General features: G+C 41.2%; 1 protein-coding gene across 1 annotated transcript in view; it reads left to right on the top strand.

Moving 5' to 3' along the window:
• Positions 1–22,406, top strand: part of BARD1 (BRCA1 associated RING domain 1) — a 121,354-nt gene that overhangs the window by 66,907 nt on the left and 32,041 nt on the right. Inside the window, exons 7-8 of the mRNA XM_040986438.1 lie at positions 13,910–14,451; positions 14,587–14,991. Coding sequence (XP_040842372.1) covers positions 13,910–14,451; positions 14,587–14,991 — 947 coding nt within the window. The remainder of the gene's footprint in view (positions 1–13,909; positions 14,452–14,586; positions 14,992–22,406) is intronic.

The following is a 22,406-nucleotide window of genomic DNA, read 5'->3' as shown; positions in this document are numbered from 1 at the left end:
TAGTCCAGGCCCTCACATGCAGGCAGGCCCCAGTGACTCCTCTGGATCCCCCATCCCTAGGGCTCATGGACCTGGCTCCCACCATGCAGGTGCACTCAGTGACTCAAAGTGGCCAAGAGACCCAGGCCACTTTGGACCCCCCACCCATGAGGTTCACACATCCTTCACCCACACAGGCAGACTGAAAATCCTGGGCCATATGACACAGGCCCTACTGAACTACTTGCCCCTGGGGTTCACAGATTCAACGCCCACCATATAGGTGGGCCCTAAGACTTGGGCCAGAAGACCCAGGCCCCTCTGGAACCCCCAACTCCTGCGGCTCATGAACCTATACCCACTGCCCCCAGACTGGCATGGTTCATCTCTTCTTGGCATCCACCAGTGGGTGTTTCAGATAGTCTGATCCAGCCTACCCCCAGTTCCAGCTAGTGCTGGTTGGTGCTGCAGCCTAGCCTTGCCCAGACAGCACCCAGTTCTGGCTCAAGTGTGAACTGGCTGGTGTTGCAGCCTGATCTGGCCCCTCCTGCACCCCATCCTGGTTCTTGGATGTACCAGTGGATATTGTGAACTGACCCTACCTGGCCCACCCCCTGACTTGACCCACATTTATGCCTGGTCAGTTTGTTCTGCTCCTTGCCTTGGTTCTTGTGCTTACCTGCCGGGAGTGCATGCAAACTGACAAAGGAGTTTATCAAACTCCTCTATCTGGTCTCCTCCCAGTGGCAGATCTTGCACGCACCAGTGATTTCTTGGCCCAGATTGACTTCATCCACCTACTGTCCTGGCAGGAACGGTGTAATTTGCCTAGTCGGCCCATACCCTTTCCGGTTCTTACTGTTGGGTGTTGCCGCCCACCCACACCTAGTCTGTACCCATACACAGCTCCCACATGGTTCAGGTGGAGCCGAGACCTATCCCTATTCCACACACACACCCTGACTCTCATGAGTACCAGTGGGTGCTGGAGTCTAGCCCAGTTTGGCCCTGCCCAGACCCAGTCCATACCTGTCCTGAGGGAGAATGCAGCCATGTTCAGCCCAGCACAATGCCCCAGTTCTGGCTCACATTCACCAGCAGCAATTCCAGTCTAGTCGGGACATCTCCATAGCTCCTCAACCAGGCCTATTCCCAGCCACAATTCTTGCACTTTGCCAATGGATATTGCTGTTCCACATGCGTGAGCCCACATACTTCATGGCGGATTCTACCTCCAGACCTGGTTCACTCACATGTTTGTCGACTTCATAGCCTAGCCTCACAGTACTTGTTCCCTTTTCTGACACTCGCTGGTGGGTTCCATGTTGTAGCCCTGCAAGTAGAGTGGCCTTCTTGGAATTCCCAAAAGTCATTCCTTAACTGAATGTGAACCCTGCTGCTTGTCCTCACCTGTACTATCTCCCAGACTTCCTGTAACCCCATATCGCCAAGTTCCCAGACTGAACCACCTGGCAGCCAGAGGGCTTTGCCAGCTTGAGTTCCCCCAGCTGCAGCCACACAGCTGGGAGAGTCAAGCCACTCATTCCTCAGCCCAGATTTACTTGAGCTCCAACCCACAGCATGGTGCAGTGAGTAGAGCCAGGATGCTGAACATGCCCAGACCTACTAGAGATCCACCCACAGCACGGTGGCTTTGGAGGGAAGAAATTTTCAAGTCTTAAGCCCAGTTTAGCTTAAGATCTACCCACCATGTGGCAGTGTTTGGTGGAGCTAGGCTCCCATCAAGCTTGTCTGGCCTGGATTCTTCCAGCTGCAGCCATGCCTTAGCCCGGACTTACTTTTACATTTTTTTAAAGGTGTAATTTTAATTTATTTGAAAGGCAGAGAGAAGAAGAAGAGGCAGAATTTTCCATCCTCTGGTTCACTCTGTAAATGGCCAGAATGGTCAGTGCTGGGCCACGCTGAAACCAGAACCCTGGAGGTTCTTCAAGGTCTCCCACTTGGGTGCAGGAGCCCCAGCATGTACATCATCTTCCACTGCTTTCCCAGGGGCTTAACTGTTTACTGGGTTGAAGTGGAGCAGCCATGACTTGAACTGGTATCCATATGGGATGGCAGCATTGCAAGGTGGTGACTTTGTATGCTGTTACAACACGAAGTCTTAACTTCTACTAGTTTGTGAAAGGTGTTTGTTATAATAGTATTGGTGGGCCTGTGTTGAAATTTGGGACACTATTTTGACATTTGTGGCTGACATGATACTTTAATTTGACTCTTCTCCAAATACTGTAAGCAATGTGTTCATTTGCTAGAGCTACTGTAATGAAGTAGCACAGATTAAAAAAGACAGAAATTTGTCTCACAATTCTGGGCCAAAAGTGTCAGGTCAACATGTGGGCGGGTCAGTTCCTTGAGGCAGAGTCTGCTCTGGGCTTGTTTCCTTGGCTCCTGGGTGCTGGTCATTCCCCTCAGTAAGATAGCAGTCACACTGCATTTACATCCTACCCCAACTAATTACATCTACACTGTCCCGGAGGCACTAGGTGTAGAACTTGAACCTGTGGATTTGGGAGGCAAGGGGAGGCACACACTTGAACCTGTAGCAATATAAAAACAACAATGTAATACTGATAATGGTCAAAAGGGAGGAGCAGAGTAACCTTTGTTCTGGTAAATAAACCAGAATAACACTTCCAGAAGTTTGAATCATAATTTTCATGTTTTGTGGATCTTGGAAAATGAAATGTTTATATATATGTAAATATATTTTTATATATATATATATAAATATATATTTGGTTCATCACTTTTTTAAATTATGTTGCATTATGTGACACAATTTCATAGGCTGTGGGATTCCCCCAACCTCTCTCCATGCCCTCCCCTCTTGGTGGATTCCTCCACCTTGTTGCAGTATTATAGTTCAAATTCAGTCAAGATTCTTTCATTGCAATGCAAACATATATCAAGCATAGAGTCCAGCATCTTATTGTCCAGATAAATTCAACGGTTTCTTGGGGAGACCATTTCTGGTCTGAAAGGCAGAGCTGGCAGAATATCATCCTGATCAATTAAAAGTCCCAACATAACATCAACAACAATTTACAACATTATGGAATTAATTGACATGGTATTGACTAGCCCATGCAGAGCAGAATGAGTAAAAGAGGGTAACAAGTTCTTGCATCCTCTGGTTCACTCCCCAGATGGCCACCACAGCCAAGACTGAGTCAGGAGGGAGCTGCATCTGGATTCTCACCTCGGTGGCAGGCAGCTACATGGGACTGCTACCTGCTGCTTGGCACATGAGCAGGGAGTTGCATTGAAAGGGAAGTCCCAGTGTTTTAATAGCTAATCGTTAGAAGTGATATTTGGGAAAGGTGAGTTTGAGAGAAGTGTCTGGGTGAGACCTGAGGCATTTCTGAGTACTGTCTTCTTCATAAAGTAGAGTTCAGATCTGGAGAGAAAATCATGATACTTTTCCCTTTGGCACTTAAAAAAAAAATGTGTGTGTATATATATATATAGAGAGAGAGAGTACTAATGACTTTTGTCCTTATCATGCTTTAGCGGTATTGCTTTTATTACTTACTTAAAATTAGTTGAAATTTTAATAGTCAGATGATATCAGATTTTCAGGAGCTAGATCGTCCTGTTCCCCTGATTCTGTTGGTGTGGAAAGCAGGCCTCAGCTTACACAGAATAGTCACATAATACATACCTGTACATCATTTTCTCATTAGCACAGGATTTTCATCAAAAGTGCAGATAATAATTCTGCTGGTGAATTAGAATGGTTAAAAGTGACATTGCTCCAGTAACCCCTCAAAACAAACAAGCAAATATACATACAAACAAAAAATCTAGAATGGACAGACAACAACATGGAAAGCTTAGAATCAGACAGGAAACGCCCAGCATGGACCCAAACAGGCCTCACTAGGTGGGACATAAAGATTAGTAACGCCTCACTGGGGTACTGGGGATTTCTCTGCACACCCATCCTAAATTTTAAAAAAAAAATGTATTGTACCTAAACTGATAACTGCATGGAATCAGGTTGAATACAAACCAAAATTGAAATGTCTATGACGAAGTCACAGGATGTAGTTAAGAAACCGCATCTTCCCCATCAACATACTATTAATCAATGTCATGTCAATTGATGCCATGAGGTTGTAAATGGCTGTTGAGGTCATGTCGGGGCCTTTAATTGTTTGGGATGATGCTTAGCTGGATTTACCTTCAGACCAGAGATGGTCTCACCAAGAAATCGTTGAACCCACTAGGATAATAAGACACTGGACTTTATGCTTGGTAAATATTTCCAATGAAAGAACCACAACTGAATTTGAACTGTGGTAATGCAACAAGGTGGAGAAATCCACCATGGGGAGAGGGTTCAGGAAGGGGTGGGGGGAAATCCCAGTGCCCATAACACTGTGTCATATAATGCAAAACAATTAATAAAATTTAAAAAAGTGACATTGCTTATACTAATTACTATCCTAAAGATTAACTTAATTCAAATAATTCTTTAAGGAAATTCTTAGATTTTTAGCTTAAGTAATATTTTTTAATGATAATAATTTTGCTTCCTTAGTAGTAAATGACAGCAAATCTAGAGGGCAAACATACTGAAAAATGGGCTTTTACTTGTGGTTTCTGCAGAATGTGGCTTTTTCTGCTCTATATGGGTTACATAGTCACCAACTTCTTTCAGAGTTCTCCCCAGACAAACCTTCCTTGATGGGCATTTGAGATTTTTGGTAGTTTATCTGTTCAATGTGCTTAATGTAGTTAAATGATTAATAAACACTTATAAAATTAAAATGGTCAAAAATGAACTCGTATAGAAATAAATGATGCTTGGCCCTCCTTATAATATTAGAGGGTGTTTGGATTAAGTGATCCCTGAGGTCTAACTCCAAAATGATTCTGTTAAAACGGTCATGTGTTGAAGATGATGAATTACATGGAATGGTAGACCATCTCCCACATTTTCTCTTTCAAAACCCTGTGGTTCACAATTTATCTTCCAAATGAACCTTGTTACTTGCTTTTACTATAAAATGCATAATTAGTGTAATTAAGGTGGGTAATTAGGAAAAGCTTGTCAAATTTTGGACATAGTATATAGTGTACTAGAGATAAAGAAGCCTGATTTATAGCAGTACTTTCTAAAATGAGCCTTAAATACTTGAGCGGATTTTTTTCTTTTTCAGTGTATTTTAAAGAGAATAGGTTGTCAAATTTTTCTGATGACTATGAATAAGCTGACCATATTCTTTATCTGTATTTTACCTTATTCTGCTAATGGAGTTAGAAACTTCTAAGGTTTTAATTTTTCTCAAATCCCAGCATATTAAATCAGATCTCACAGCTGCTGGTCAAGTTCTGTAAAGTACACTTATGTTGGTGACATTTAAAAAAATTGATTATGCTTTCATCAGTTCACAGTTTCTTCCTGCTTGCTGGTGTAGAGCGAGATATTGGTCATTTTGGAGTGATTACTTAGTAGTATTTTATATATGCTATGTTTTTATAATAGATGAAAATGAGTGAGTGTTTGAATAGCTGTTTGCTGTTTTTGTTTTTTTTTTAAATATAACTAAATACTTCTTAACTTACAAAATTAGCATCTTCTGTGAAGGTGTTAATGTTGCACAGATGATAGGTAAAGTACTTTCCTTTGATTTTTTAATAAGGAACTAGTTAGTCAAAGAGACTTCCATTGTGAAACCTATAATAGAGAATAATTTGAAAGGCACACAGTGTACATCATTATAATCCTTTGATGTAGATTAATGATAGCTAAATCACATTTTCTAATTGCTTCTCTTCTCTAGTTTATTATTAAATTTTAAGAATGAGACTTGGCTCAGCAGCTCTTTAGTAACATGTGCATCTTGGCTATTAGATATTTTGTGGTGCATTTTGAAATATTTAAATTAAATTCATAGAATAGAATTCTTTTAAATGTCATCATTAAGAAGTTTACTATGTGGAGGAAGGACCAATATTTTTCTTTATGAAATGAATATGATAATTTATTCTAGTTAAAATTGTTCACTCATTAAAAACTGTTGGAGCTGTTGATAGTATAATTTACGTTCTAAAAGTGATGTTGTTTTTGCATTTTTACAATTTTATTGTAGGGATACTACATGGAATTCAGAATTTGCAGTCATATTTGATGTTATGATGCTTGATTAATTATGCCTAGATGTATACTTAAAATCTTCCTAGGGAATTTTATTACTAGATGATTAGTAAAATGATTGCATATGCATAAATTTTGAATATACATACCTTCTCTTCGTTTATCCCTTTATAAGCTGGGAAATATGTACACCTGCGCATGAACTCCTATCTTTTTAGATTTAATTTTTTTTTCAATTAATTGAATAAATTGCTATTCTTACAAGCCTTGATTTTTCAGCAAATACCCAATTCTTCAATTTGATGCTTGCATAACCATTGTTGACTTTGAATTTGACTTGTTTTTAACTGAAAATGTCATCACCTGTGTTGAAAATACATTTTTAAAGAATCAAATGCAAATTTTTAGAGACTACCAGAGGATTAACCTTTAAGTTTTTGTAATCCTGAGTCTTTCTTAAAAAGTAATCCTGGTAACATTTCATTTTGACCTTTCCTCCAAACTTGAGATTATATCAAAAATGGCTTGGTTTTGAAGCCTACTTATCACTGCAAAGAAAAGACCTTGTTGAATTTAGATGTAAGTCTGTGTGAATGGATGTTTCATTCTGATTGTTTGGATTTCTGAGATCCTTCCTTCCTTCTTGTGGATCAAGAGGTGTTAACATGCAGCAGAAAAAGTATGTTATTTCCTTCTGGTTTTATTGCTTTGCTCTCATGGATGTTTACATTTCACCAGCACTGACCTTTTTGGAATAGAATATAGATAGAATATAGTTTGGATGGATACTTTTTTTTTTTAGATTTATTTGTTTTTATTGGAGAGAGAGGTCAGATTTGCAGAGAGAAGGCAGACAGAACGATCTTTTATCCTCTGGTTCACTCCCCAAATGGTTGCAACAGCTAGAGCTGCACCAATCTGAAGCCAGGAGTCAGGAGCTTCTTCAAGTCATAAAACATTTGGGGTATCTTCTACTGCTTTTCCAGACCATTTGTAGGAAGCTGAATGGGAGGTGGAGCAGCTGGGACATGAACTGATGACCCCAGTGCTTGCAAGGTGAGGATTTAATCATTAAGCCATCACGCCCAGTCCAAATGGATTCTTTTCTAGGCAGGGTTTATTTGTAAAATTTCTCAAGTTAAATATAATTATTTATCAAAACCTGGCATTTTCTATTTCTTACCAGTTTGAATGCTGTCATTTTATGTCCAGGGCAGGACAAGGAATTTCAGATTCTGACATGTCAAAACAGGCGCCATTGTGGGTTTGCTCCCTGATTACTCACAGGAGTGATACACAAGGGACAGCTACTTGCTCCCAGCTGTCGTGTGGCCCCAGGAGATAACTGTGTAGTGTCCATAGCAGTGTTGGGCATGTACATAGAGATCTCTGCATACACACACAGCCACCAGTAGCCACATACAGCTGCATATTCACCTGCAGCTGCGTCCAGATATGTACTCCACTTGCCTTTATGGGTTTACGGACAAAAGGGCTCAGAGCCAAACTGTAACATGCCAGACTGTGAGCAGCTAGCCAAGCAGGTGGACCTGTTTGTTACCATGTCACCAGTTATCATACTGACACAGAGAAGCAGGAGCATAGAGAAAATGGGAGCAATGGCAAAATGCATGGAAACTTGAAATCTTCTTCCCAAGTTCATCTTCTCAAGTCGTTTACCTGGTGGAGATCTGTTTATAAAGATGTAACTTCTTGAAGTGGACTTTGCTGCGCAGAGATTAATCTCTTGCTTTGGATACCAACATCCAGTGGAGTAGCTGGTTTGCAGTCTTGTCTACCCCATGCTTCTGATCCAACTCCCTGCTAATGTGCCTTAACTACTTGGGCCTCTGTCACCCACATGAAAGACTCCTACGGAGTCCCTGGTCCCTAGCTTCAGCCTGGCCTCCTCCAACTTTTGTGGACATTTTGGGAGTGAACCAGAAGATGGGAGCTTTCTCTTGCTCTCAGTTTCCCTCCTTCTTTCTCTAATTCTGCCTTTTAAATGAATAAAAGCAAGTTAATAGAAAAAAAAAAGGTATTTAATTATGCTGGAAGATTAGAAGAAGTGATTTTGAACTTTAGGCAGTTGAGATTTTGGTTAACAATTTTGTGTTATATTAGTAATTTTAAGCTGGTGAAACTATAAGGTAGAATATTCTGTGCAAATTAAATTTTAGTTAATCCTCCAGTACATCAATTTGAAACTGGTGAAAAAATACTTCAGTAAACAAAAATGATGAGAAATTTTAAAAAATTCAATAACATTCTCTAGCAAAGGATGATTTATAGAGAGAAGAGCAAGGAAATGAGCTCTTTCCTCTGCTGATTCACTTGCCAAATGATTGATGCAGGACCAGGCTGAAGTCAGCTGGCTTAAACTTACCTGGCTCTCCCGTGTGGGCAGCATGGGCCCAGATACTTGGGTCATGTTCATTGCTTCACCAGTCACTTTAGTAGATAACAACTGGGACTTGAACTTGGCACCCTTAAGGGATGCCATTGTCACAGGTGGTGGTTCATCCTGCTGTGACATAACAGTAGCCCCTTTCTTGCAAACATTTTAAGAAATGAGAATGTTGAACAGGGATTTATTTCCTAAAACAATGAGAAAAATGAAATTAAAATTATATTGTACTCATATCTCTTAAATATTGTCAAGAGTAAGGATATGTGAAACGTTTGTTTAAAACCCTAGAAAGGAATAAGACTCACTAGAGCCATTGGGTTTTTAAGTGTCTTATGTTTTGAATCCATTTTATTAAAATTCCTCTTTGATTCTGCAGCATAAACTTGTTTTAAGCCACTGTTGCTTTGTTTTTGTTTGTTTGTTTGTTTGTTTTTGGGGGGGGACAAAGGGGCAGAGAGACAGAGACAAATACAAATGTTCCATCTGGTTATTTGCTTCCTAAGTCATCACAACAGAGAACTACTTCCAGATCTCTGACATTGGTGGCGGGGAGCCAAGTACTTGAGCTTTCACTTCTGACTTCCCAAGTGCGGAAGCATCAGCTAGAGCTGTGTAGCCAGGATTCAAACCCAGGCACTCCTGTGTGCATGCGGTAGTCCCACATGGGGTCTTAGTCTCTTTGCCAAATACCTACCCCTGATGGCCAGGTTTCTCTTCAGCTTGAATGAGGAGCAACTTCTCAGATGAAAAGTATATATTATAGGTCTTTTTTTTTTTTTAAATAAAGCATTCTCAATCTTCGTTTTTAATAGGATAAACAAAACATTGGCTCTTCTTGAAACAACAACAAAAAACCACCAGAAAACGTATTGTAGGTGACCTAGTTGGCTGAAAGAGATTATTAGTTCTGTGTTCCTTTTGATGGCAGTGTGAAATTATTTTTGACGTCATTGTTCTGGTTAATCTTGTCTGAACACTGCTGCTTTCCCAGCTTCCCTACCTTTCCCTGGTCCTTGTGCCCACAGTGACTGAGCGTCCAGTGCGTACGGTGAGGAACACAGTCGGGAATCAGGATGCACCTTCTCTTTGCCCTGCTCTGAAGTTTGGTTCCTCGTTTTTCAAGTGAAAAGCAAAATCAAACTAGAAGATTTCTTAAGTTTTATTCTGACACCTAACATTAATTCTGATATCTTTTGGTATAAATACTTGTCATGATTCCAGATGTTAGAGCCTGTGCTGTGGTATAGCTGCAGTATTTGCATCTCTTAAGGATGCTGATTCACGTGCAGGCTCTTCGGTGCCCCAGTGCACCTGAGAAAGCAGTGGACGATGGCCCAAGTCTTTGGACTCCTGCACCCATGTGTGAGACCCAGGAGTTCCTGAACTGGCCCAGCTTTGGCTGTTGTGGTCTTTTTGGGGTGAACTAGTGGGTAGAAGATATTTCCCCCCCTCTTCTCTCTCTCATTCTCTTTTGTGTTTTTTTTTATTATTTATTTGTGTATTTTTAAGATTTATTTTATTTTTATTGGAAAGGCAGATATACAGAGAGGAGAGAGAGGAAGATCTTCCATCCAATGGTTCACTCCCCAAGTAAGCGCAGCGGCTGGTGCTGCGCCGATCCAAAGCCAGGTTCCAGGAGCCTCTTCTGGGTCTCCCACACGGGTACAGGGTCCCAAAGCTTTGGGCCGTCCTTGACTGCTTTCCCAGGCCACAAGCAGGGAGCTGGAAGGGATGCAGGGCCAACGGGATTAGAACCGGTGCCCATATGGGATCCCGGGTGTGCAAGGCGAGGACCTTAACCACTTTGCCACCGCGCCGGTCCCTCTCTTTTGTGTTTTACAATTCTGCTTTTAAATAAATAATTTTTTTAAACTAGGATTTCAGAAGTATTCATTGATGGCTGTCCACGTGCTTTTACCACTGTGATGGACCGGCCTAGATTGGTTTTCATGGGGTGGAGAAGAAAGGGAGGAAGGAATTTTAAAGAAATACATTTTTTTCTTAAAAGACTTATTTATTTATTGGAAAGTCAGATATACAAAGAGGAGGAGAGGCAGGAGGAAGATCTTCAGTCCAATGATTCAGTCCCCAAGTGAGAGCAACGGCCTATGCTATGCCGATCCAAAGCCAAGAGCCAGGAAATTCTTCCGGGTCTCCGACACGGGTGCAGGGTCCCAAGTGTTTGGCCCATCCTCGACTGCTTTCCCAGGCCACAAGCAGGGAGCTGGATGGGAAGTGGAGCTGCTGGGATTAGAACCGGCGCCCATATGGGATCCCGGCGCGTTAAAGGCGAGGACTTTAGCTGCTAGGCCACTGTGCTGGGCCCCAAGAAATACATTTTTAAATTTTCTATTTCATTTACATGAAAAACAGATGAGAAAGTCAAACTAACGGCTTTTTTCTGGTGATTCACTCATAAGATACCAGCAACACCTAAAGCTGGGCTGAGCCAGAGTTAGGAGTCACTCAATTGGGGTCTCCGTGTGGTGGCGAGGAGCTAAGTACTTGAGCCATAATCACTCAGTTCCTACCACGGTGCGCATGAGCAAGAGGCTGGGATCGGGAGCAGAATTGGGACTCAAACCTCCGCAGTGTAGCTGCCTGAGTTGCATCTCATCCATTCTGCCAGAGGCCTAGCCCTAAGGGATTAGTTATTTACTTATTTATTTTAAGAAAATAAATGAACTCAAAGGCGGCAAGAACATGAAACAACTTGAAGGGGTACAGCAGGCAGAATTAGAGAAGTGGGTGACTCATGTAATTTTTATAGGAGGCAAACCTTGCTTCTACCCTTACAGTTTCATTGTAGGTGGAGACATATGAATTAAGAAAAGCAGATTGACTTTAAAAAAAAGGTTTTTATTCATGTACATATACTGTAATTCACAAATAAATGTGACTATACAGATAGGTAAAGATGGTAGTTTGTTAGCCTACCTCAACAAGGAGCCAAAGAGGCTGCTGTGAGAAAAAGAGGGTAACATTTATCCGTGTCCTGTGTGAGGCTGAGGCAATCATATCTGTTCCTGATTTGCATATATCCTTTTAGTTTTTGTTTTTAATTCTTAAAGATTTTATTAGTGAGTTTTAGATTCAAAGATTTTATTGATGACTTTTAGGCTCACAGCCAAGCTGAGAGGAAGGTGCATTGCTCTCCTGTGTTCCTGCGTCCCTACCTGCATGGGTTCCCCTACTGGCAGCCTCAAAATGAGAGTGATGCATTTACTGCACTTGAGAAACCCGTACTGCCATCACTGTCCCCTAGAGCACTCAGTTCACACTGGGCCTCCCTCTGCTCTCCGGCATTCAAGATCATGTTTATTGTACAGATTTATGCTTTTTTTAAAAAAGATTTATTTATTTTTAATTAGAAAGGCAGATATACAAAGAGGAGAAACAGAGAAGATCTTCTGTCCGATGGTTCACTCTCCAAGTGAACACAGCAGCTGGAGCTGTGCCAATCCGAAACCAGGAGCCAGGAGCTCTTCTGGCTCTCCCACACTGGTGAAGGCTCCCAAGGATTTGGGCCATCCTCAACTACTGTTCCAGGCCACAGACAGGGAGCTGGGTGGGAAGCGGATCTGCCAGAATTAAAACTGGCGACCATATGGGATCTTGTCGCATGCAAGGCGAGCACTTTAACCACTACGCTGTCGAACCAGGCCCCAGATTTATGCTTTACAGAGTTATAGTCTAATGCATGCACTAATGATTGATGATTAAATCAGGGTAACTAACATTTCATCTCAAACATTTTTTCCTTTGTGTTAGAAACTTTTGATTATCCAGTTCTTGTGAAATATGTTTTAACTTTTTATGAACTATTCTGCAGAATGCTGGCACTTCTTTACCCTTTTTGAGTATTTTCGTGCCCACTGTCCAGCCTACTTTTACCATCACTCCATTCCTCACCCCTCTTAAACTCTCTACTTCTATGGAGTCAACCGTTTTTGCTTTTACGTTTGAATGAGAAATACACGTGGTATTGACCTTTCTGTGCCTGGTTTATTTCACATAACATAAGGTCCCTGGCTCTTCCTACATTGCTATAAATAGTGAGGGGTATGCTGTGTATTCATGTGCATGCATAGCATATTGCTTTATCATATTGGAATCTTGCTTGATTGTGTTACTTAGCCATTGTGAATAGGGCTGCAATAAATATTACAGGGTTTTTTTTGATACTGAACTCATTTCCTTTGGATATATACCTGTTAATGGCATAGTTGGATTATATTAATAGTTTTTGTTTTATTTTACTTTAAAAAGATTTATGTAGTTTTGTTTCAAAATGTTATAGAGAGAAGACAGAGCTTCGTTTGCTTGCTCACTCCCTAAGTGACCACAACAGCCACAACTGAGCTGATCTGAAGCCAGGAAGCCAGGAGCCTGCACTGGGTCTTCCACAGGGATGCAGGGTCCCAAATACTTGGGCCACTCTATGCTGTTTTCCCAGGCCAAAAGTTGAGCAGCTGCGGTATAAACTGGTACCCATTTGGGATGCTGGCTCCACAGGGTGGAGGAGTAGCTTATTGAGCACGGCACAGGCTGTGTTTTTATTTTGCAAAGAATATAAATGGAGATTGAATTTTGTTAGTTTTTTCTGTATCTAGAGACAGTATCACATTGCTTTCCTTTAGTTTGTTGATATAAAGACTTATGTTCATTGATTCGCACTTACCATTTAAAAATGAAACACCAGTAATATGTCTCCTTACTGAATACCATGCTTGCTTTTTTCTTTCTTTATTATCATCTTAAGATATACTATATATTTTACTTATTTGAATATTCTGTATATACTCACTGCAATGTAAAGTTCTCTGCTTTAGCTTAATTCTCTAGGGCATTGTCTGGCACAAGGTGACATTCAGCAGACATTTGTGGGTTTTTTTTTTAATTTTTAGGATTTATTTATTTTTATTACAAAGTCAGATATACAAAGAGGAAGAGAGACAGAGAGGAAGATCTTCTGTCCGATGGTTCACTCCCCAAGTGGCCGCAAAGGCTGGAGATGAGCCAATCCGAAACCAGGAGCCAGGAGCTTCTTCCAGGTCTCCCATGCGGGTCCAGGGTCCCAAGGCTTTGGGTGTCCTCACCTGCTTTCCCAGGCCACGGACAGGGAGCTGGATGGAAAGTAGAGCTGCTAGGATTAGAAGTGGTGCTCATATGGGATCTCAGTGAGTTCAAGGCAAGGACTTTAACCACTATGCTATCGTGCCGGGCCCTCAGTAGACATTTGTTTAGTAAGTGAATATTTGCTTTAGGAGCAGAGAACAAGCTGTGCAAGTACATGATAGTACACCTTAGGAGAACTATGAGTAAAATTCTTTGGTAGCTCAAGATGGGCCATACTAGGTTTTTTATAACAGATTCCTCTTCCTCTTTTCTGTCAGATTTGAAAGAAGATACATCTAGAACACATTTATTTAACGATGCTGAAAACAAGAAGAATTCAATAAAAATGTGGTTTAGTCCTCGAAGTAAGAAGGTCAGATACGTTGTGAGTAAAGTTACAGTGCAAACCCAGCCTCAAAAGGTGAAGGATGAAAACGCTCCTGAAGCCTCACCTTATGAATTTGTCTCCATGACTCCTCCTACAGATGTTCCTAAGAAGGCTAGAAAGACTCCCACAACATCTGGGAAAAAGCAGAAAAAAAAAACTTTAGCTGAAATCAACCAAGAATGGAATTCAGCAGTAGGAAAAGGAGGAGGTGACCTTGACTCAAAAGAGGAATGCAAAGAAAAGCTGGTGTCCTTCTGTAGCCAGCCATCTGTTATTGTTAGTCCACAGGCAGAAGGTGAGAGAGACTTACTTGCTAGTGGCACTTGCATAGAGTCTGAATCTTCAGAAAATATAACTGAAGTCTTTTTGCCTTTAGCTGAACATATTGAGTCTCCAGACATTGAGACCATGGATGAAGTGTCTTCTGAGGAGGTCTCTGAGAACCATCTTGGATCTGAAAGGTCTTTGACAGTAGATGGTATAGGAAACATAACTGAAGTCTCTTTGCCTTTAGCTGAGCAGAACAAGTCTCCAGACATTGAGACCATGGATGAAGTGACTCCTGAGGAGGTCTCTGAGAACCATCTTAGATCTAAAAGGTCTTTGACACTAGATGGTATAGGAAAACGTAGGCATTCTAGTTCCGTTTCTAACACAAGTATAAGCAGCATTCCAACCACCAGCGGAGATATTCCCGAGCAAACTGAGCCTTCAGAAAGTGTGCCAGTACCTGACTGTTCTTCACCACCTCCAAGAAAACGTAAAGTGCGTACCTCACTGAGCAGAAAAAACAGCGAGGTCCCAGATGACTCCATTAACCTTTCACCAGGCACTGCACCCCCTTCCTTGAATAGTTCACATTACAAACGGATGATCTGCAGCCAGTCAGCAGTGAAGGCATCCTCCAGCAGCCTTATGGCTGGGAAGAGGAATCATAGAGGAGAGACTTTGCTCCACGTTGCTGCAATTAAGGTAAGATGCTTACTCTGAAGCACCATCTGGAATGAGACCATTGGGTTTATGACAGATAGGTTAAGACTGGTAGGATAATTAACCTACCAGGAACATAATGCTTCCTCTGAAACAGAGAAACAAAATTCACAGGCACTGTAACTTCACCTCAGTTGAGCAGTGGCCTCTGGGTCTGAAAAGCATGATCTTGTAGGAGAAAACTGGTTTCAATATCACGGCTTCTGCTTGTCCATGTGCATTTGCTGCTGTTGTTACCATTCTGTTTACTCATTCTTTCCTTGCTTTATGAATGCAGATAATTGCTAAGTGACTGCCTAGCAGAAGAGCTCACTAGCACCACTAGCACCGTGAGTGGGAGGCAGCTTCTGCTCCTGTTTGACCTTCTTGCTAGGCGTTGACAGGACTGGGAAGGTTGAGGATGTGGTCTGTGCATTCCTCCAGTGACCTGGACATTGGATGATCAGATAGGAGTCCTGCAGTTCACGGCAAAGGAGTGGTTGTGTGCCCCACTGTGAGCCTGTTCATTGAAGTGAATTCTCTTTAATTATTGCCTTACCACCTGGAAGGTGGCAATGGTGGGTTTGGAACTTGGCTTTTTTCCTCAGCATGAGATATGCTTGCTGTGGTTATTCTTTGAAGTTGACTCAAGAATGACATGCAAAAGGGAGCAGGAAGCACTGTAGCTTTAGAGACTTTACTTCATGAATCCATGCAGGTGTTGAGGGAACACTGTTTGGTAGAGTTTAGGACTAAATTAGAATAGCTTCTCTGTTCTGAGTGATATTGCCTGGTAAATTCACTTAGGATGTTTGAATGGCCAGAGAACTTTGGTAGGTTTTAATGGAATTCCTTTGAAGTTCTGAAACATGAGGCTGGTAGGCAGAATAAAATATATGGCAAGAAAATGATAATCTATACCATACTACCTCTAGTAGAGTATGGTCCAGAGATTCCTGTACTTTTCCTGCAAAGCAAGAGAAAAGTGCAAAAATGAGGTTTTTATATGATTGGTCCGCCCTCCTCTTGCCATGGGTTTTCTTTTAAATCAATGTGCCAGTGATGGGGCAGGGTTGAGGACTGGGCTTAAAGGGAAGTCTGCAGTATTACTACATGCCATGGGTCACATGCTTTGGTCAACTTGAAATATGGTAGTTTAATTATATTTTAGTTTTCTGCAATTCATGATACAAAACCAGGCTTTAAAAAAATACATTATGTATTTATTTGAAAGGCAGAGTTACAGGTAGAGAGAAAGAAAATGAGAAAGATCTTCAGTCCACTCCTTTACTCCCCAGATAGCTGTAATAGCAGGAACTGGGCCAGGCCAAAGCCAGGAGCCATAAGGGTGCAGGGCCCAAGCCGTTGAACTGTCCTCCATTGCCTTCCCAGACACATTAGCAGAGGGCTCCAATCATGGAGCGCCAGCACTGCTTGTGGCACCTTAACCCTACTGTGCCACAGGACTGATACCAAAATCAAACTGTTCTTTTCACCATGTTTTATATCTGTGCATAGTATATGTGCAGAAAAGCAGTCATTGAACATCTTTAATAATAATAAAATAAAATCAGAAATCCACAGTGCCCCAGAATCTAAAATGTTTAGAGTGCTGACTGAATGTCTCAAATGGAAAACTATGCATTATGTAACAGTTTTGTGCGGAAAAACAAAAAATTCAGAATGTGTGTTTATGATGCACATGAAGCAAATGAATTTTGTTTTTAGCATAGGGATCAATCCCCCCGATACCTCATTATGTATATACAAATGTTTCAGAATCTGAAAAAAAAATCCCAAATAGATAGGATATTAAGCCTATTGTATAATGTTATTGTGTTATTAGTGCTTTATAGATATAAGGAAATAGTCTAAATATTATTTTGTATTCTTTTTTTGCTAATACATAAGATTTCTCTAGTAATATGCCCATAATAGCCAGGTTGGTCCAGTCCAGAGCCAAGATCCCAGAAACTCCATCTGGGTAACACAAGTAGATGGCAAGAACCAACACACTTGAACCATCTCCTACTGCCTTCCAGGATGAATTGGCAGGAGGCCAGATTGGAAGTGGAGGCAGGACTTGATCCCATGCAAGAGATGTGAGATGCAGGTATCCCAGGGAAGGATTACGGATTTGGGGTTTGAAGAGTGGTAGAGGGCTAACGTGCTACGCCTCAATGCCTGCTGGGGTACACGTACTTTCATCATCAGCTGGAGTAAATATTTTCAGGTTTATGATAGCTATTCAGCTCTACAGATAATGGGGTGAAAGCTGCGATAGACAATAAGTAAACAAATAAAACCTCTAACAAAAGTACGTGACTGACCCTCAGGCTGTAGATTGCCTACTCTTAGACTCATCACAGAAAAAAGCCACAATAGCATAATAAGACATGAGAAATTGGTAGCAGGGTGCTGTTCTGAATTTTTTTCACTATGTGTTCAGGATTGTTTAATAAAACTTGTTCAGATTGTTGGTTTGTTTTAGAGTCTTGTCCGAATTAGAGTTTCTCACTGTTCTTCCTTCCTTCCTTCCTTCCTTCCTTCCTTCCTTCCTTCCTTCCCTCCTTCTTTCCTTCCTTCCTTCCTTCCTTCCTTCCTTCCTTCCTTCCTTCCTTCCTTCCTTCCTTTCTTTCCTCTTAAGACTTAATTGAAAGGCAGAATTATAAAGAAAATGGGGAAAAGACAGAGAGATCCTCCATTCACTCTTTTACTGCTCAAATGGCCATAGCAACCAAGGCAGTGCCAGAACAAAGCTAGGAGCCTAGAACTCTATTTGGGTCTCCCACATGGATGGCAGAGACACAAGTACTTGTGCCATCTTGACTACTTACCCTGGCACATTAACAGAAAACTGGATCAGAAGTTTAGTGGTCAGACTCTTATGGGATGCTGATGTCACAGTTGGTAGCTTAACCTACTGCACCATAACATCACAGGCCTCTCATTTAGCTTTTCTTGAATTTAACTGTTAAATACTATTGTCAGTAGTTGGGCAGTTTTGATACAAAATTTAAGAAATTATCATGGATTTTGAATTGATTTTTAGCCTTTTTTTTTTAATCTATCCACTTTTATTGGAGTGTCAGATTCACAGAGAAGAGAGACAGTGAGAAATATCTTCATCCACTGGTTCACTCCCCAGTTGGCCTCAGTGGCCAGATCTGAGCCAGTTCAAACCCAGGAGCCAGGAGCTTCTTCCAGGTCTTCTACACAGATGCAGGATCCCAAAGCTTTGGGCCGTCCTCAACTGTTTTCCCTGGCCACAAGCAGGGAGCCAGATGAGAAATGGAGCAGCTGGGACACAAACTGGCGCCCATAAGGGATCCTGGCATATGCAAGGTGATTATGTAGCCACTAGGCTACTGTGCTGGGCCCTATTCTTCTGATTTAATTAAAGCAAATTGTTGAGCTGACATAGTGAATTAAACCTCCACCTATAGTGCAGACATCCCCTATGGCTGCTGGCTCTGGTCCCTACCACTCCACTTCCTATCCATCTTCCTGCTGATGTGCCTGGGAGCACAGTGGAAGATGTCCCAAGGATTTGGGACCCCCCCACACCCACATGGGACACATGGAAGAAGCTCCAGGCTTCATACTGACCTAGCTTTAGCCATTGCAGCCATTTGGGAAGTAAATCAGGGGTCAGAAGATGTCTTTCTGTTTCTCCTTTTCTCTCTGTCTTTCAAATAAAAATAAACACATTAAGGAAATTGTTGAGACCAGAAAATTTTATTAAATCACCTTTACTTAAATTTTTGCATCCTCGAAACCACACAGCTCCATACCCCTTTTCCTAGTACTAACTGGCATTGATTAGTCATCATTCATACCTTAGCAATGGCTTACTGTGAGGCGGCAGTATGGTTCAAACCTGGCCTGCCTGGGTGTATTTTTGATGTAGGCATCATCTTAGTTGTAAAGGTGGTTTTGCAAGACCGACTTTTCTTACATCATAACAAACAGTGGTGAAGACATGCTGAGTAGAGAGAAAGTGCATTGGGAGCGGGTCTCCTTCAGGGTTCGGCTTTGTTATTCATTATACTCTTAAGAAGTCATGTCATATTGTGTATTCATGTGTTGTATCCTCGTGCTATTATGAGCATGATCATTCTCAAGATTTTAGGTGTGTTGTTTTTTAAGATTTTTTTTAAGGTGGAATTAGAAGGAAAGACAGATCTTCCATTTACTGGTTCACTCTCCATACGGCTAGAATGACTGGGGCTGAGCCGGGTGAAAGCTAGGAGCTGGAAATTCCATGTCTCACACGTGGATAGCAAGCCCCAAGCATAGAGGCTGTCATCCGTGACCTTCCCAGGGGCATTGTCCAAAAGCTGGTTTGAAAGCAGAGCAGGCAAACTTGAAAAAGAGTTCCAATATGGGAACATAAGTGGTAGCTTGGCCCATTATACAAGCCCTAAGATTTTAATTTCTAGAATACCTTTTGGAGTCAAATCCATTTTCACCTTCTGTTGCATCCTCCTGCCTTTAAGTCTGCCATCATGGTATCAGTAATGGTATTGCATTGTTGGCTAGGGTGTTAGAATCATCTTTCACGTTATTTTATTGAGTAAATGTTAAGAAGCCAGAGAAATGTTCATATATTCTAGAACTCTAACAGGTGGCTTTTTCTGTTTTTAGCATTATCTAATTGCTAGATGGGGAAATTTTGGGCACATGGTTCATTTATGTGTCAAAGCATTTTTACTGTATTTAATTGTAATGTTTATGTTGTTTATGTTTGCAGTATCTAGTGAATCTGAAGAATCTTTGTTTTCACTGAAAAGTTAGCAATAAAAATATTCAGTGAGACCCACAGTCACACACACTTCCTTATTTTCAGCCTTTGAAGTATTACTTGAAAATACCAAATCCATTTAAAATTTCCTATAACCTCAGTATTTTCCTTAGATGATTTTTTTTTGAAAAAATTATTACATTGGTTTTTGAAAAATATCAGTTATTCTTTTAAGTTGTGAAGAACCTAAAATTGAGTGCTTATTACTCAGAAAATATTCTGAAAATATTAGAGAAGAAAGCAGCATAAAGAAATCTGAGGCAGGACTTAATTTGTTTCCTAGAAACTTGATAGCGGTTCAAGCTTATCCAGTTACTGTGGACTCTGTCTAATTATCATAATTTTATTTATGTGCATGACAGTTCACACAAAGTAGAAATATGAAAATACGACAAACTTTTAAGTACGAGGGAGGAGAAAATAGACTTGATAAGAAAAAACAAGTAGTGCGCCAGTCAGCTCTCCTTGGGAGGGTGTGGGATGTTAACCACCTTTGCTAATACAGGGAGGTGTCAGGAAAGGAAAGAAGCGGACTCTTGCAGCTCAGCGGGACACTGTGCTTTCATTCTCCATATCGTCACTTTCCTAGGGGACTAATCTTACATGACTAATAATTTTTGTCATTGCCACATAGAATTTGAATGGAGATGTTTGAGATTTTTTTTTTTTTTGTATTTTCATGTTGATGGAAGGGGATGGATGTAATTTTGGTAGTTCATCCACCCAGTATTCAGGAGATGTGTTTTTGTTGTTCATTGGGAACTGATTGGGGTATAGCGTGAAAGGGGCTGCACACATGCTGTCTTAGACCAGAAGGCTAGAATTTGCACATTTACGTGTTCTGTAAGAACTGTGCACATAAGATAAATGAATGAACTCAGAAAGTTCATGGATGTTTCACTCTTACTAGCCTTTGATTCCACTTTCCTTAAAAAAAAATTTTAAGATTTATTTATTTTTATTAGAAAGATTTACAGAGAGAAGGAGAAACAGGAAGATCTTGTATCCACTGGTTCACTCCCAGTTGATCACAACAGTCAGAACTGAGTCAATCCAAAGCCAGGAGCCAGGAGATTTTTCCGAGTCTTCCATGCAGGTGTAGGGTCCCAAGGCTTTGGGCCATTCTCAACTGCTTTCCCAGGCCACAAACAGGGAACTGGATGGGAAGTGGAGCAGCTGGAATATTAACTGGCACCCATGTGGGATCCTAGCATTTGAAGGTGGAAGATTACGTGCCGGCCCCTCGTGTTCTCTTTGGTATTTAGTAATGAAAACCAATGCTGTAGCATTACCTATGGTGCCAGCATCCTGTATGAGTCCAGATCCCAGGCTGTAGCTCTTATGGCCATTTGGGGAGTTAACCAATGGAAGGAAGATGTCTCTTTCTCTCTGCCTCTCTCTGTGACTGCATTATAAACAAATGCATCTCTTAAAACACAGAAATAGAGATCTCCCATTCACTTGCTCCCTCCCTCGGTGGCAGTAAAGCTTTCTTTTTTTTTTTAAAGATTTATTTTTATTATTTTTTATTGGAAAGGCGGATATACAGAGAGGAAGATCTTCCATCCAATGATTCACTCCCCAAGTGAGCCGCAACGGCCAATACTATGCCGATCCGAAGCCAGGAGCCTCTTCCGGGTCTCCCACACGGGTGCAGGGTCCCAAAGCTTTGGGCCGTCCTCAACTGCTTTCCCAGGCCACAGGCAGGGAGCTGGAAGGGAAGCGGGGCTGCTGGGATTAGAACCGGCGCCCATATGGGATCCTGGGCGTGCAAGGCGAGGACTTAACCACTTGCGCCACCGTGTGCGCCCGGCCCAGTAAAGCTTTCTTACAGTGCTTCCTTAGGCCCAGTAAACACTAATGGTCACTTATTAATTTAAAATCATAGATATTCATGTTGTGTGGATTTATTTTTTAGAAAATATTAAGCTACTACATGAAGATTTACTGTATTTGAGAAGTAGGTCAAAAAATGAAATAGAAATAAATACAATCAAAACTTCTTTGATAGAAAAAGAACATCAAATTTTATCATATTTAAGTGTCTTAGTGACTTCTGTGAAAGCAAACTTCTACAAAGTGAAAAACTCCTTCAGAAATGAGTTATTTGGACTAGGGGTGGTAGAGATTTCTTTTTTCCTAAATAAGCACTTCACAGAAGTAATTGAACAGAGCACTGTGTATGAAACTTTTATCATGTTTATGAAACTGTATATGCTGCAGCTTAGATTTATTCAGCCTTGTCAGTAAGCTTTTGCCTTATTTCATATTAATGAAATTAAGCACTGTATCCCTCTCCTGTTATCCTAAAGGGGTTGATTTAGTTATTTTTGATGGCCTGATAATAATAGTATACTTCATGTGGATTTTACCTTTGTCTCATTACATAAATGTGATCTTTCTTCCCAATGCCTAACGTTGTTTTAAGATTTATTTATTTTTTGAAAGGCTATTTATGTGTATGTATTTATTACATAATGGACATTTGTTTATTACAAAATGAGTGGGGAGGGCAGAGTAGGAATTGTGAGAGACAGAGATTTTCCAACTGCTGGATTACTCCAAATGGCCACCAAACCTGGGGCTGGGTCAGGCAGAAACTGGGAGCTTGGAA

Source organism: Ochotona curzoniae, unplaced genomic scaffold (genome assembly GCF_017591425.1).
Source record: "Ochotona curzoniae isolate NIBS_2020 unplaced genomic scaffold, NIBS_Ocur_1.0 contig_4514, whole genome shotgun sequence".
Taxonomy (NCBI): Eukaryota; Metazoa; Chordata; class Mammalia; order Lagomorpha; family Ochotonidae; genus Ochotona; species Ochotona curzoniae.
Note: the sequence above shows the minus strand (reverse complement) of the source record. Positions and strands in the feature narration are given on the sequence as shown.